The following is a 13,686-nucleotide window of genomic DNA, read 5'->3' on the forward strand; positions in this document are numbered from 1 at the left end:
TCCTAGAAGGAAGTGGGCAGGTGAAGAACTGAAAAGTGAATCACCAAATGACCTGAAAGACAGTTCTGATCTCTAATGGACATGAAAACCTTGACGGTATGTCCTTGTTTGGCCTCATGTTGAGATGCCAAAGAACTCCAGAATCTTCCGAGGTAGGAATCCAGTATTGACGAAGCTCGAAGGAGGCATCCGTTGGGTCTCATCAACTTCAATCCAACCACATTCTCTTGTGCAATATTGAGAATATCGGAATATCCTTCCAGTCCTGGTTCCCTGGAGCTGGCTGTGTGCAGACCTGGACCATGCGTCTTTGGTTGGGCTGATTTTGATCATTTGTTCTCAGATCAAAGAAAAGTAGTGAAAAGTACCGTTCTATTTGTAGTGAACCTCCACTAAAGACCAAGTGCTCCATTTAGAGAGACTTCAAGGTACCTTCAGCTTGCTCTCCAGAGGTTTTAGATTTTGGTTAGTTCCCATGTTGACATTGGCTTTGAAAAAGAAATGTTCCATTGGAACTCTTCGTGCCTCAGATTCAGGTGAACCTGTGAAGTCCTGGACAATGTGTCTCTGGTTGGACTCCTACCTGAGGGCGTCTTGATCTCTCACTCTCCCAAAAGAAAACTACCAAGGACCGAATCATTTCCCCACAACAACCTAAAGGGGGCATCACTTGGAATCCAATGAATGAGAAGAAGAAACCTACAATACTGGATCCAGTTCACCCTTGTCCCGCCACTCTGACTGTCAGAATCCCTGGTTTGTCTCTATATTTAGACACTGGACAGTGGCTAGTAGGACTGATCTCACTCTTCTAAGGACCGACGTCTTTATTTGATGGAAACTTCAAGGAGGCATCAGGTGGATCTCAACATCTTAAAACCAACCACATGAGTGGGACATAAACTGTCCAATTACACAAAGGACGACTGCGCTGTCTTAAGGAGAGGACGAATGGGGCCAAGTATTGTGAGATTTGGAGCAACAACCGAGCAGGTCTCCAGACCTAAATCCAATAGAACAGCTGAAACTCTGTGTTGCTCAGCGACAGCCCCGACACCTGACAGACCTCGAGAAGATCTGTGTAGAGGAGCTGACCAACATCCCTACTGCAGTAAAGGAGCTGACCAACATCCCTACTGCAGTAGAGGAGTGGACCAACATCCCTACTGCAGTAGAGGAGCTGACCAACATCCCTACTGCAGTGTGTAGAGGAGCTGACCAACATCCCTACTGCAGTGTGTAGAGGAGTGGACCAACATCCCTACTGCAGTGTGTAGAGGAGTGGACCAACATCCCTACTGCAGTAGAGGAGTGGACCAACATCCCTACTGCAGTAGAGGAGTGGACCAACATCCCTACTGCAGTGTGTAGAGGAGCTGACCAACATCCCTACTGCAGTAGAGGAGTGGACCAACATCCCTACTGCAGTAGAGGAGCTGACCAACATCCCTACTGCAGTGTGTAGAGGAGCTGACCAACATCCCTACTGCAGTAAAGGAGCTGACCAACATCCCTACTGCAGTAGAGGAGCTGACCAACATCCCTACTGCAGTAGAGGAGTGGACCAACATCCCTACTGCAGTGTGTAGAGGAGTGGACCAACATCCCTACTGCAGTAGAGGAGCGGACCAACATCCCTACTGCAGTAGAGGAGCTGACCAACATCCCTACTGCAGTAGAGGAGTGGACCAACATCCCTACTGCAGTGTGTAGAGGAGTGGACCAACATCCCTACTGCAGTGTGTAGAGGAGTGGACCAACATCCCTACTGCAGTAGAGGAGCTGACCAACATCCCTACTGCAGTAGAGGAGTGGACCAACATCCCTACTGCAGTGTGTAGAGGAGTGGACCAACATCCCTACTGCAGTAGAGGAGCTGACCAACATCCCTACTGCAGTAGAGGAGTGGACCAACATCCCTACTGCAGTAGAGGAGCTGACCAACATCCCTACTGCAGTAGAGGAGTGGACCAACATCCCTACTGCAGTAGAGGAGCGGACCAACATCCCTACTGCAGTAGAGGAGCTGACCAACATCCCTACTGCAGTAGAGGAGCTGACCAACATCCCTACTGCAGTAGAGGAGCGGACCAACATCCCTACTGCAGTAGAGGAGTGGACCAACATCCCTACTGCAGTAGAGGAGTGGACCAACATCCCTACTGCAGTAGAGAAGTGGACCAACATCCCTACTGCAGTGTGTAGAGGAGTGGACCAACATCCCTACTGCAGTAGAGGAGTGGACCAACATCCCTACTGCAGTAGAGGAGTGGACCAACATCCCTACTGCAGTAGAGGAGTGGACCAACATCCCTACTGCAGTGTGTAGAGGAGTGGACCAACATCCCTACTGCAGTAGAGGAGCTGACCAACATCCCTACTGCAGTAGAGGAGCTGACCAACATCCCTACTGCAGTGTGTAGAGGAGTGGACCAACATCCCTACTGCAGTAGAGGAGTGGACCAACATCCCTACTGCAGTGTGTAGAGGAGTGGACCAACATCCCTACTGCAGTAGAGGAGTGGACCAACATCCCTACTGCAGTGTGTAGAGGAGTGGACCAACATCCCTACTGCAGTAGAGGAGTGGACCAACATCCCTACTGCAGTAGAGGAGCTGACCAACATCCCTACTGCAGTGTGTAGAGGAGTGGACCAACATCCCTACTGCAGTAGAGGAGTGGACCAACATCCCTACTGCAGTGTGTAGAGGAGTGGACCAACATCCCTACTGCAGTAGAGGAGCGGACCAACATCCCTACTGCAGTAGAGGAGCTGACCAACATCCCTACTGCAGTAGAGGAGCTGACCAACATCCCTACTGCAGTAGAGGAGTAGACCAACATCCCTACTGCAGTAGAGGAGTGGACCAACATGCCTCCTGACGTCCTCTCACAGTGGAAATGCTCCTACAATGTAAAGTCCATAACTTCTAATTAGGAGAACTTGGAACATGGCAGGCTGTTCTTCATGTTCCTCACTGTATCTACCTGCACAATCTATCACCCTGGATTACAAAAGGTTCCATAATCCAGGACGCTCGTTAAAAGACCTTCAATCAGCTTGAAACTGTGTTGAGACGGTATGTAGTGATGGGAGGTGAGACACGTGTCCCTCATAGGACGTCCACTTACTTTCTGACAAGTGTGACGTCATCTGGCAGCTTCTACACTGTTACCCCCCCCCCACACACACACACACACACACACACACACACACACACACACACACACACCCTCCTCCTCCTCCTCCTCAACACACACACACACACACACACACACCCTCCTCCTCCTCCTCCTCAACACACACACACACACACACACACACACACACACACACACACACACCCCCTCCTCCTCCTCCTCCTCAACACACACACACACACACACACACACACACACACACCCTCCTCAACACACACACACACACCCTCCCTCCTCCTCCTCAACACACACACACACACACACACACACACCCTCCTCAACACACACAAACACACACACACACACACACACACACACCCTCCTCACACACACACACACACACACACACACACACACACACACACACACACACACACACACACACACACCCTCCTCCTCCTCAACACACACACACACACACACACACACACACACACACACACACACACACACACACCCTCCTCCTCAATACACACACACACACACACACACACACACACACACACACACACACACACACACACACACACACACACACACACCCTCCCTCCTCCTCCTCAACACACACACACACACACACACACACACCCTCCTCAACACACACAAACACACACACACACACACACACACACACACACACCCACCCTCCTCAACACACACACACACACACACACACACACACCCTCCTCAACACACACACACACACACACACACACACACACACACACACACACACACACACACACCCTCCTCCTCCTCAACACACACACACACACACACACACACACACCCTCCTCCTCAATACACACACACACACACACACACACACACACACACCCTCCCTCCTCCTCCTCAACACACACACACACACACACACACACACCCTCCTCAACACACACAAACACACACACACACACACACACCCTCCTCAACACACACACACACACACACACACACACACACACACACACACACACCCTCCTCCTCCTCCTCAACACACACACACACACACACACACACACACACCCTCCTCCTCAATACACACACACACACACACACACACCCTCCCTCCTCCTCATCAACACACACACCCTCCCTCCTCCTCCTCAACACACACACACACACACACACACACACACACCCTCCTCAACACACACACACACACACACACACACACCCTCCTCAACACACACAAACACAAACACACACACACACACACACACACACACACACACACACCCTCCTCCTCAATACACACACACACACACACACACACACACACCCTCCTCCTCAACACACACACACACACACACACACACACACACACACACACACACACACACACACACACACACACACACACACACACACACACACACACACACACCCTCCCTCCTCCTCCTCAACACACACACACACACACACACACACACCCTCCTCAACACACACACACACACACCCTCCTCAACACACACAAACACACACACACACACACACACACACACACACACACACACACACACACACACACACACACACACTTCTTTTGGTAGAGTTGATGTCTCCCCAGACGAGGGTTCTGGAGAAGGAGTGTAGAGGGGTCCATTGTTGCTCTGGAAGTCCCGTGGAGCTGCTGCTCGCTGTGTGGACGCCCACGCTGCTGCTCTGTACACGAATCTTGATCTACAGTCACTTTACCTTTTTGTCTCTGTGCTTGACCTTTTATCAGTCTTTCACTATTTCATTCTTTCTTTTCTCTCTTTTTGTTCCTTTATTTTTTTCTTTGTCTTTTCCATGACTGACAGAGGGCATTTTTGGTAAACAAAACCATCTTTCACTTTATTTCAACCTCATTTTTCTGCTCCTCCTCCTCCTCCTCCTCCTCCTCCTCCTCCTCCTACCTGGAAGGATGTCCCCCCCAGCTCCTGTCAGTTTGCCCCCCCCCCCCCCCGTTGCCCTGCTGTCTCATCATTAGGCTGATGGTCAAACCAATGCTCCAATCAGACTTGGGCTGCAGACTCACCCAAACCCTGAAATACCTTTATTTTGAAACTATTTCTGGGAGTTTGAAATCTGAAAAGGAAAGAAAAGTCACTGAGGTGATGTGGACTGTTCGCTCCTCGCTGCTCTTTGCCAACACTCAGAGACGGACGAGTCTTTGTCCAGTCATTCTAGTCCTCCTCAGTTTGTGAGTTCAAACTTTGGGGTTGTTGCCAGAATGAAGAATACTGAGTTGTTTTTAGAGTTGAGGTCAGAGTTCGGGTTTGGCCGTCGGCAGGTTCTGGGAGGGCCAGAACAAAACGGCGCTCTGTGATGATCTACGGTAACGTGCGAGTCGTTGATCTGCGTAATCTTAGTTCCTGACCCGTTCACCACCGTTAGGATTCCCCCCCGGCGCCTCTTAAGGAGAACGTTTAACCCCTGATCCAGCTCTGCCCTGCTCTCTGTCTCTCAGGCCCTTTGCTGTACTTGATGTTTGACACTTTGAATGAAGGAATGGAGGCTGTAAAAGCTTTGCACCTTTAAGTTGGACTCATTAGGCTTAGGACTGGAACCACTACCAACAGAACTAATTAGTTCTGTTGGTAGTGGTTCCAGTCCTCCAAACTCTGGTGACTTGTGTGCAGTCGGTGGCGCCTGCTCCTCTGAAACTGGGATGACCTTGTGCCGTCAAGATGTTCAGACTGGACTATCCAATCCTCGCCCCCTAGAGGCCAGAACTCCAGCTTGGACCTTGTCCTCTTTGTCCCTGGAACTCAGCGTTCTGAGCAGTTTTTTGAGTTGAGCAGCAGAAGTTGGTGCAGCTCTTTCCCCTCGAGGTCGTAATTCTGATTTTGAACTGGGAAAAGTTCCAGGACTCAGATTTTAATCTGGATGTGTCGGGTTGGACTCACCGTCTCTCCACAGGAGGTTCAGGTGACTTTTTAAAAGTCATCATTGACCCCGGGTCTGAAGCAGTCAGTCTATTGAGTGTTGGCATGAGACAGGAAGGACGAGGACAACCAGGAGGTCACAGGAACCATCACTTGGGTCTGTTCTGTGTATTTGAAGCAACACTAAAGTTCTCTTCACAATCTCACAGTACTTTCAGTACCATTTGGATTGACTTTGGTCCGGGAACAGAAGTTACTGAAACTGCATTTAAAGAAGAGTTAAGCAAGTGTTTCTGTCACCTTCCAGATCTCAGATTCCAAATTTCTCAACAGTTCAAGAAAAACAGAAAATGTTAGACTGAGGTTGGAACAAACTTTACTGTGAATTTGAAGACGTTTATTTTTCATGGTTGGAGTTTAGTCCAGGTCTGATGCTGTGAATAGTCATGGAGAAAACTAGAGGCTGCTGCTGCTGCTGCTGCTGCTGCTGCTGCTGCTGCTGCTGCTGCTGCATCAGAAAAACAGGCTTAACACTGCAGACGCCTCCTCTCCTCTCCGGTGGTATCAGACGCTGCTTGATTTACTCCTCTCCTCTCCTCTCCTCTCCTCTCCTCTCCTCTCCTCTCCTCGCTTCTACTCTATTCTATTCTATTCTCTCCTCTCCTCTCCTTTATTCTATTCTATTCTCTCCTCTCCTCTCCTTTATTCTATTCTCTCCTCTCCTCTCCTCTCCTCTCCTATATTCTATTCTCTCCTCTCCTCTCCTCTCCTCTCCTATATTCTATTCTCTCCTCTCCTCTCCTCGCCGTGTGGCTCAGTTCACTGGGGAGGATGGTGACGGCTGTTATCACCGGGCCGAGGCGGGGCTCGGGGCTCGGGGCTCGGGGCTCGGGGCTCCGGGATCCGGGATCCGGGCTCGGGGCTCCGGGATCCGGGATCCGGGATCCGGGCTCGGGGCTCGGGGCTCGGGGCTCCGGGATCCGGGATCCGGGCTCGGGGCTCCGGGATCCGGGATCCGGGATCCGGGCTCGGGGCTCGGGGCTCGGGGCTCCGGGATCCGGGATCCGGGCTCGGGGCTCCGGGATCCGGGCTCGGGGCTCCGGGATCCGGGCTCGGGGCTCCGGGATCCGGGCTCGGGGCTCGGGGCTCGGGGCTCCGCCCTCCTAACACATGGCTTTGTAGCTTCATGAGCAGTTAACGTACGCTTAGCGTCTTCCAGAAAGGCATGTCGCCGCTCATTCAAAGCTCCCAGGTAACCTGTGGCTCCGCCCCCATGAATTCTCACTCATCACTTTGGATTTAAAAGACTTTTAACACTAAACACACACATACGGTTCTGCATGTGTCCACAGAAGGTTGTTTGCTCTCGTGTCATTAAACCCAGTCCATCGTCACGGAAGCTCTCCGGCTCAGAACTCCTGGTGTGCAGCCAGAGTTTCCTCCTGAGCTGTCTTCAGATTGACCAATCAGAAGCTGGACCAGCACAAATTGACGTTAAAACTCCAATCTGCATCAGGAGTTTTCTGCCGTTCATCAATAAGTACAATCTGTTTACTCTCAGTTACAACCTGTTTTCTTTGCCTGAACCTTGATCCCGCTGAGCTCTTCTACCCAACCCTCCTTTTGAGACCTGCGCCCTCTGCTGGTCATGCACAGATCCTCATTTAACAGCCCCCCCTTCCTCCCCTGACCACCCAAACAAGCCCCTGAGCTCCGTAGCCAGTCAGCTTGGACACATGCAGGCTCGGGTGTTGATCTGGGCCAAATCTGGGCTGAATCTAGGCCGATCCAGGGCCAACTCTGAGCCACACCAAAACAGAAACACCCCAGATTTAGCCCCCCCCCCCCCCCCCCCCCCCCCCTGCTGGGCCGCAGACAGTAACTGAAAACCCGTACCCCTCCCCTCCGTCAGAGCTCCCTCCTCTGGAAAAGAAAGGAGGTCAATGGCTGGCTTGGGATGCCAAAGGGCGGGACTGGATAAGTTTCATCAATGGTAAGGTGTCCTCCTCTCTCGCCGCCCCGCAGACGATGACGGTGATGAGTGACAGCCCAGCCAACCAATGAGCAGCTGCGCTTCTGAGGAAGCGGAGACGTCCCACAGCAGATTAGCTGCAGACCTTTTCCAGAATCCCACCTCACCTCATAACCTTGTCTTTGTCGTTGGGATGAAAACTCACCGTTGTCCCGCTGTTGGAAGGACGTCCATTCTGTTGTCTGACCCACACTTCTTGTCTCTGTTTCTAACTGAGTGGCGTCCCACAGTGAGAGGCCGTGATCAGACAGGCGCCTCGCTCTGCGGCCTAATATTCACTAAGCCCTTCTCATTGTTGTGGGGACAGTTTCTAAAGAGCAATATTTCCTCCAATGGATGACGATGAAGTCTGACAAAGACTTGATTCAGCTGTTCGCTTTGCACGTGGAAAATAACCCCAGGGTGAGACACTTTCTACAATCTATTGTTTGAAATGTTTAGTTCCAATATCAAGGTACAAAACTAAAAAAAAGGAAAAAAAACAACAAAATTTTCCTCTCAAATAAATAAACAAATGAATAACAGTAATAATAATAGAAACATAAATCAAGAAAAACATAATCAGATGAATATTCAAAAAAACATGAAGTTTAACATACTTTCTCCCACCCCTTGTATAGAGTATGGAGTACTTTGCTTTATTCAGTACTGCGATGTTCCTTCAGACTTTACTCTGTATATGTTTGATCTGTAGTTTCCAGCTCATTTTGTCGTCTATAATTACCCCCAGAAATTTAATTTCATGAACTCTCTCAATTTCTACCCCCTCCTCTTTTATTTCTACCTCTGCTCATTTTATTATTGCCAAATAAAATTATTTTGTCTTTCCTAAATTTAATGAGAATCTGTTGCTGTCAAACCTTTTTTTAAATTTATTAATTTCTGTAGTTTTTCCCTCCTGCAGTTGTACTATATTATCCCCTGAGTGAAAAATATTAGTGTCATCAGCAAATAGTACAAAATGCAGTAGCTTAGAACCCTACTGCCCCCTGGGGGACGCCACACTGCCCCCTGGGGGACCCAGTACTGCCCCCTGGGGGACGCCACACTGCCCCCTGGGGGACCCAGTACTGCCCCCTGGGGGACGCCACCAACAATGTCCAGACATGATGAGGACTAGTCACCACCTTTACAAACTGCTGTATACCCCTGCAGTATATTTCTCATGCTCTATAGTATTGGTGATTAGTTCTATTGCTTCAGTTACTGCCAGTGTTGTTGATCTATTTGATCTAGATCTATACTGATTTTTCTAAGAATGAGTCCAATCTGTTGTTATAGAGTTTTTCCAGTATTTTTGAGGATTGTGGTACTAATAAGACGGTTCTATAGTTAGTGAAATGATGCTTGTTCCTAGTTCTATATAGAGGTAGGACCTTGGCTATTTTCATTTTATTTTGAAATGAACCAGTTTGAAATGAACCCTTCCATATGTATGTTAATGGTTTGGAGATGAATTCTATCACCTTTTCACTAGTGACACGTCACTATCAGCTTTTATTCTTGCTTTTAGTGAGAATATCCAATATTTCCTGTTCTGTCGCAGCTTTAAGAAACAAAGAACCAGGATTTCTTTCTGGTATATAAGTATATAGATAGGTATGTATAGGTATATACTCTCCAGAACTCCCAGTATCAGGGATCTGTCCTGCTAGTTCAGGTCCAACGTTTACAAAGAATTCATTAAATCTGTTAACTACTTCATTCATGGTAGAATTTTCCACATTCTTATCAATAAAATACTTCGGTAGACTATTGTGTGTATTGCAGTTTCTTATTATATTATTTATTATCTTCCATGTTCCTTTAATGTTGTTTTTATTATCCTCTAATATTCTTTTATAATAATCTTTCTTACTCACTCTTAGAATATTAACTTATTTTTATATTTTTTATATTTTTGTTCTGTGTCTTTGGTTCTATCTAATGAACTCTCTGTAAAGAGTATTCTTCTTTTTACATGCATGTTGTAATCCTGTTGATATCCACGGATTACTATTAGATGCTAGTTTTTTGTTGTATTTCTTAATTGGACAGTGTTTATCACATATATATATGTATGTATGTATATGTATATATATATATATATATATATATATATATATATATATATATATATATATATATATATGGATCCCAACAGTCCATTTCTCAGTGCGTTTAAGGATTCCTGTCTTTACTCGTCTCTATTCGGTTTTTTTGTCTATTTTTTCCTAGGTTTGTATTATTAACTGTAAATACTGGGAGATGGTCACTACTGTCATTAATCAATAATCCACTATCGACAATGTCCTTTACAAGTTGATAAGTGAGTTTGTCCAGAGAGAGAACGGACTGCAGGAGAGTCACACAAACTTAACAATGTCCAGTCGTAACGTACGAACACATCGGAGTCTATCGAGCAGAGAGGCTCTCCCAGCGAGAGGCTCTCCCAGCGAGAGGCTCTCCCAGCGAGAGGCTCTCCCAGCGAGAGGCTCTCCCAGCGGGCCAAGTTCCTGTCCACATGAGCCCGAATCATCTTTTATTTCCCCGTCATCCTGCGTCCACAACACCAGCAAAACTACTCAAGACGATATAGTACATATGCCAGACCTGTAGGTGGTGCTGTAACACTGCCACAGAAAAACACCAAAACCATAGAAGAAGACATGGAGCATGAAAAAGCTGACAAATCGACAAATCCAACATTTGGCCTTAAAGCGACGACCATCAGCAGCTTGTGCAGCTCCAACTAATGCAGGTTGTCCGCCATGTTGTTAAGTGACGTCACGGAGAAGGAGGCGGGGTTATAGGTCACATCATTGATTCCAGCTCAGGTGCATCTTGTCCGTCCCCACGTCAAAGCCAAGGCGCCGTTTTAAAAGTCCTCCACTCTGGAACCTGTTTTTAAAAAAATAAGAAAAAAGGTGTTGAGGCTCCTGAAACGCTGCGCCGTGTGGATCATGGAACAAAAACCATGCGGTTACCGTATTAACTCACTAGTGAGCACCTGAATTCGCCGCACCCAGCAAATTTAAAATAAAAAGTTGGGAGTTACATGATGCTTCTGAACACATCACCCTTGTATTAGTGGCATGAAGCTCGTTAACAAGTAAAAATCCATAAATCCATTAATTGCTGAAGCCGCAGGGTTCAGAGTCTGTAAATGACGATACATGAAACGGCGTTGTCGTGTGGGCGGAGCCTGAACTCACAGCAGCTCATCTAGAAAACGGTCCAAAGCCTGAATCTAAAACTAAAGACGAGACGGTTTCTCATTCACAGCTCAGAAAGTGAGTTTAGATAAAAGCCTGTTTGGCGTCCTGTCTGATCCCGGCCTTAACCCCCCCCCCCCAACTGACGGCCGAATGAAGTCCTGTCTGATCTCAATAACACACTGGGTCTGTCTGTCTTTGCTCTCACGTAGCGGCTGTACGAAAGTCATATTTTACATCAAATTACGCTTTTCCTCCTAAACTCCTGAATACCTGGTGATTCTTCCCTGGAGGAGTTGCTCTCTGTAGTAACTGTGATGTGTGTGTATGTGTGTGTGTTCCTGTGTGTTTCAGTGGAGAACGGCGAGCACTGCGACTTCACCGTGCTGCGCAACATGCTCATCAGGTGAGAGCATGCAGATTCTCCTCTGATGGAGCAATGAGTGGAAACACTTAGTGTAATGCAGAGTTTAGTTTAATTCTTCTTTAAAATGCTAAATGAACATTTAGCTGAGCTTTGTAAGAAACGTGCATCTGTGGGATGAGCAGAAATCTGAATTATCAGTGGATTCAGTTGCATCTGGACCTTAAGGGTAAATGTTCTAATCTGGAGAACACGGTAATCTATATGACACCTGAGTTTCCCCCCTCCCCATCCCCCCCCCCCCCCCCCCCCCCCCCCTCTGTAGAACCCACATGCAGGATCTGAAGGACGTCACCAACAACGTCCACTACGAGAACTACCGCAGTAAGAAGCTGGCCGCCGTCACCTGCAACGGAGTCGACACCTCCAAGACCAAAGGCCAGCTCACCAAGTGAGCCCCCCCCCCCCCCCCCGTTTGTTTTGACTCTGACCCCAGTGTGACCCCCCCCACCAGTTTGTTGTGACCCTGACCCCAGTGCGACCCCCCCACCAGTTTGTTGTGACCCTGACCCCAGTGTGACCCTGACCCCAGTGTGACCTTGACCCCAGTGTGACACCCCCCCACCAGTTTGTTGTGACCCTGACCCCAGTGTGACCCCCCCCACCAGTTTGTTGTGACCCTGACCCCAGTGTGACCCCCCCCACCAGTTTGTTGTGACCCTGACCCCAGTGTGACCCCCCCACCAGTTTGTTGTGACCCTGACCCCAGTGTGACCCTGACCCCAGTGCGACCCCCCCACCAGTTTGTTGTGACCCTGACCCCAGTGTGACCCCCCCCCACCAGTGTGTTGTGACCCTGACCCCAGTGTGACCCTGACCCCAGTGTGACCCCCCCCACCAGTGTGTTGTGACCCTGACCCCAGTGTGAACCTGACCCCAGTGTGACCCCCCCCCACCAGTGTGTTGTGACCCTGACCCCAGTGTGAACCTGACCCCAGTGCGACCCCCCCACCAGTTTGTTGTGACCCTGACCCCAGTGTGACACCCCCCCACCAGTGTGTTGTGACCCTGACCCCAGTGTGAACCTGACCCCAGTGTGACCCCCCCCCACCAGTGTGTTGTGACCCTGACCCCAGTGTGACCCTGACCCCAGTGTGACCCTGACCCCAGTGTGACCCCCCCCACCAGTGTGTTGTGACCCTGACCCCAGTGTGAACCTGACCCCAGTGTGACCCCCCCCCACCAGTGTGTTGTGACCCTGACCCCAGTGTGAACCTGACCCCAGTGCGACCCCCCCACCAGTTTGTTGTGACCCTGACCCCAGTGTGACACCCCCCCACCAGTGTGTTGTGACCCTGACCCCAGTGTGAACCTGACCCCAGTGTGACCCCCCCCCCACCAGTGTGTTGTGACCCTGACCCCAGTGTGACCCTGACCCCAGTGTGACCCTGACCCCAGTGTGACCCCCCCCACCAGTGTGTTGTGACCCTGACCCCAGTGTGAACCTGACCCCAGTGTGACCCCCCCCCCACCAGTTTGTTGTGACCCTGACCCCAGTGTGACACCCCCCCACCAGTGTGTTGTGACCCTGACCCCAGTGTGACCCCCCCCACCAGTGTGTTGTGACCCTGACCCCAGTGTGACCCCCCCCCACCAGTGTGTTGTGACCCTGACCCCAGTGTGACCCTCTCCTGCAGGAGCCCGCTGGCTCAGATGGAGGAGGAGCGCCGGGAGCACGTGATGAAGATGAAGAAGATGGAGGCAGAGATGGAGCAGGTGTTTGAGATGAAGGTGAAGGAGAAGAAGCAGAAGCTGAAGGACTCAGAGGCTGAGGTCAGTTTGTCACACCGGGTCACCACATCACACCAGGTCACCACATCACACCGGGTCACCACATCACACCGGGTCATCACATCACACCGGGTCACCACATCACACCGGGTCACCACATCACACCGGGTCACCACATCACACCGGGTCATCACATCACACCGGGTCATCACATCACACCGGGTCATCAC

At 49.8% G+C, this 13,686-nt stretch overlaps 1 protein-coding gene across 2 annotated transcripts in view; it reads left to right on the forward strand.

Moving 5' to 3' along the window:
- LOC308116335 (septin-7-like) overlaps window positions 1–13,686 on the forward strand; it is a 55,758-nt gene that overhangs the window by 40,457 nt on the left and 1,615 nt on the right. For both annotated transcript variants that reach the window (XM_080474478.1, XM_080474479.1), the window contains exons 9-11: window positions 11,656–11,707; window positions 11,991–12,116; window positions 13,363–13,498. In XM_080474478.1, coding sequence (XP_080330604.1) covers window positions 11,656–11,707; window positions 11,991–12,116; window positions 13,363–13,498 — 314 coding nt within the window. The remainder of the gene's footprint in view (window positions 1–11,655; window positions 11,708–11,990; window positions 12,117–13,362; window positions 13,499–13,686) is intronic.

The sequence above is a fragment of the Lipophrys pholis genome (genome assembly GCF_963383615.2).
Source record: "Lipophrys pholis genome assembly, chromosome: 11".
NCBI classification, from domain to species: Eukaryota; Metazoa; Chordata; class Actinopteri; order Blenniiformes; family Blenniidae; genus Lipophrys; species Lipophrys pholis.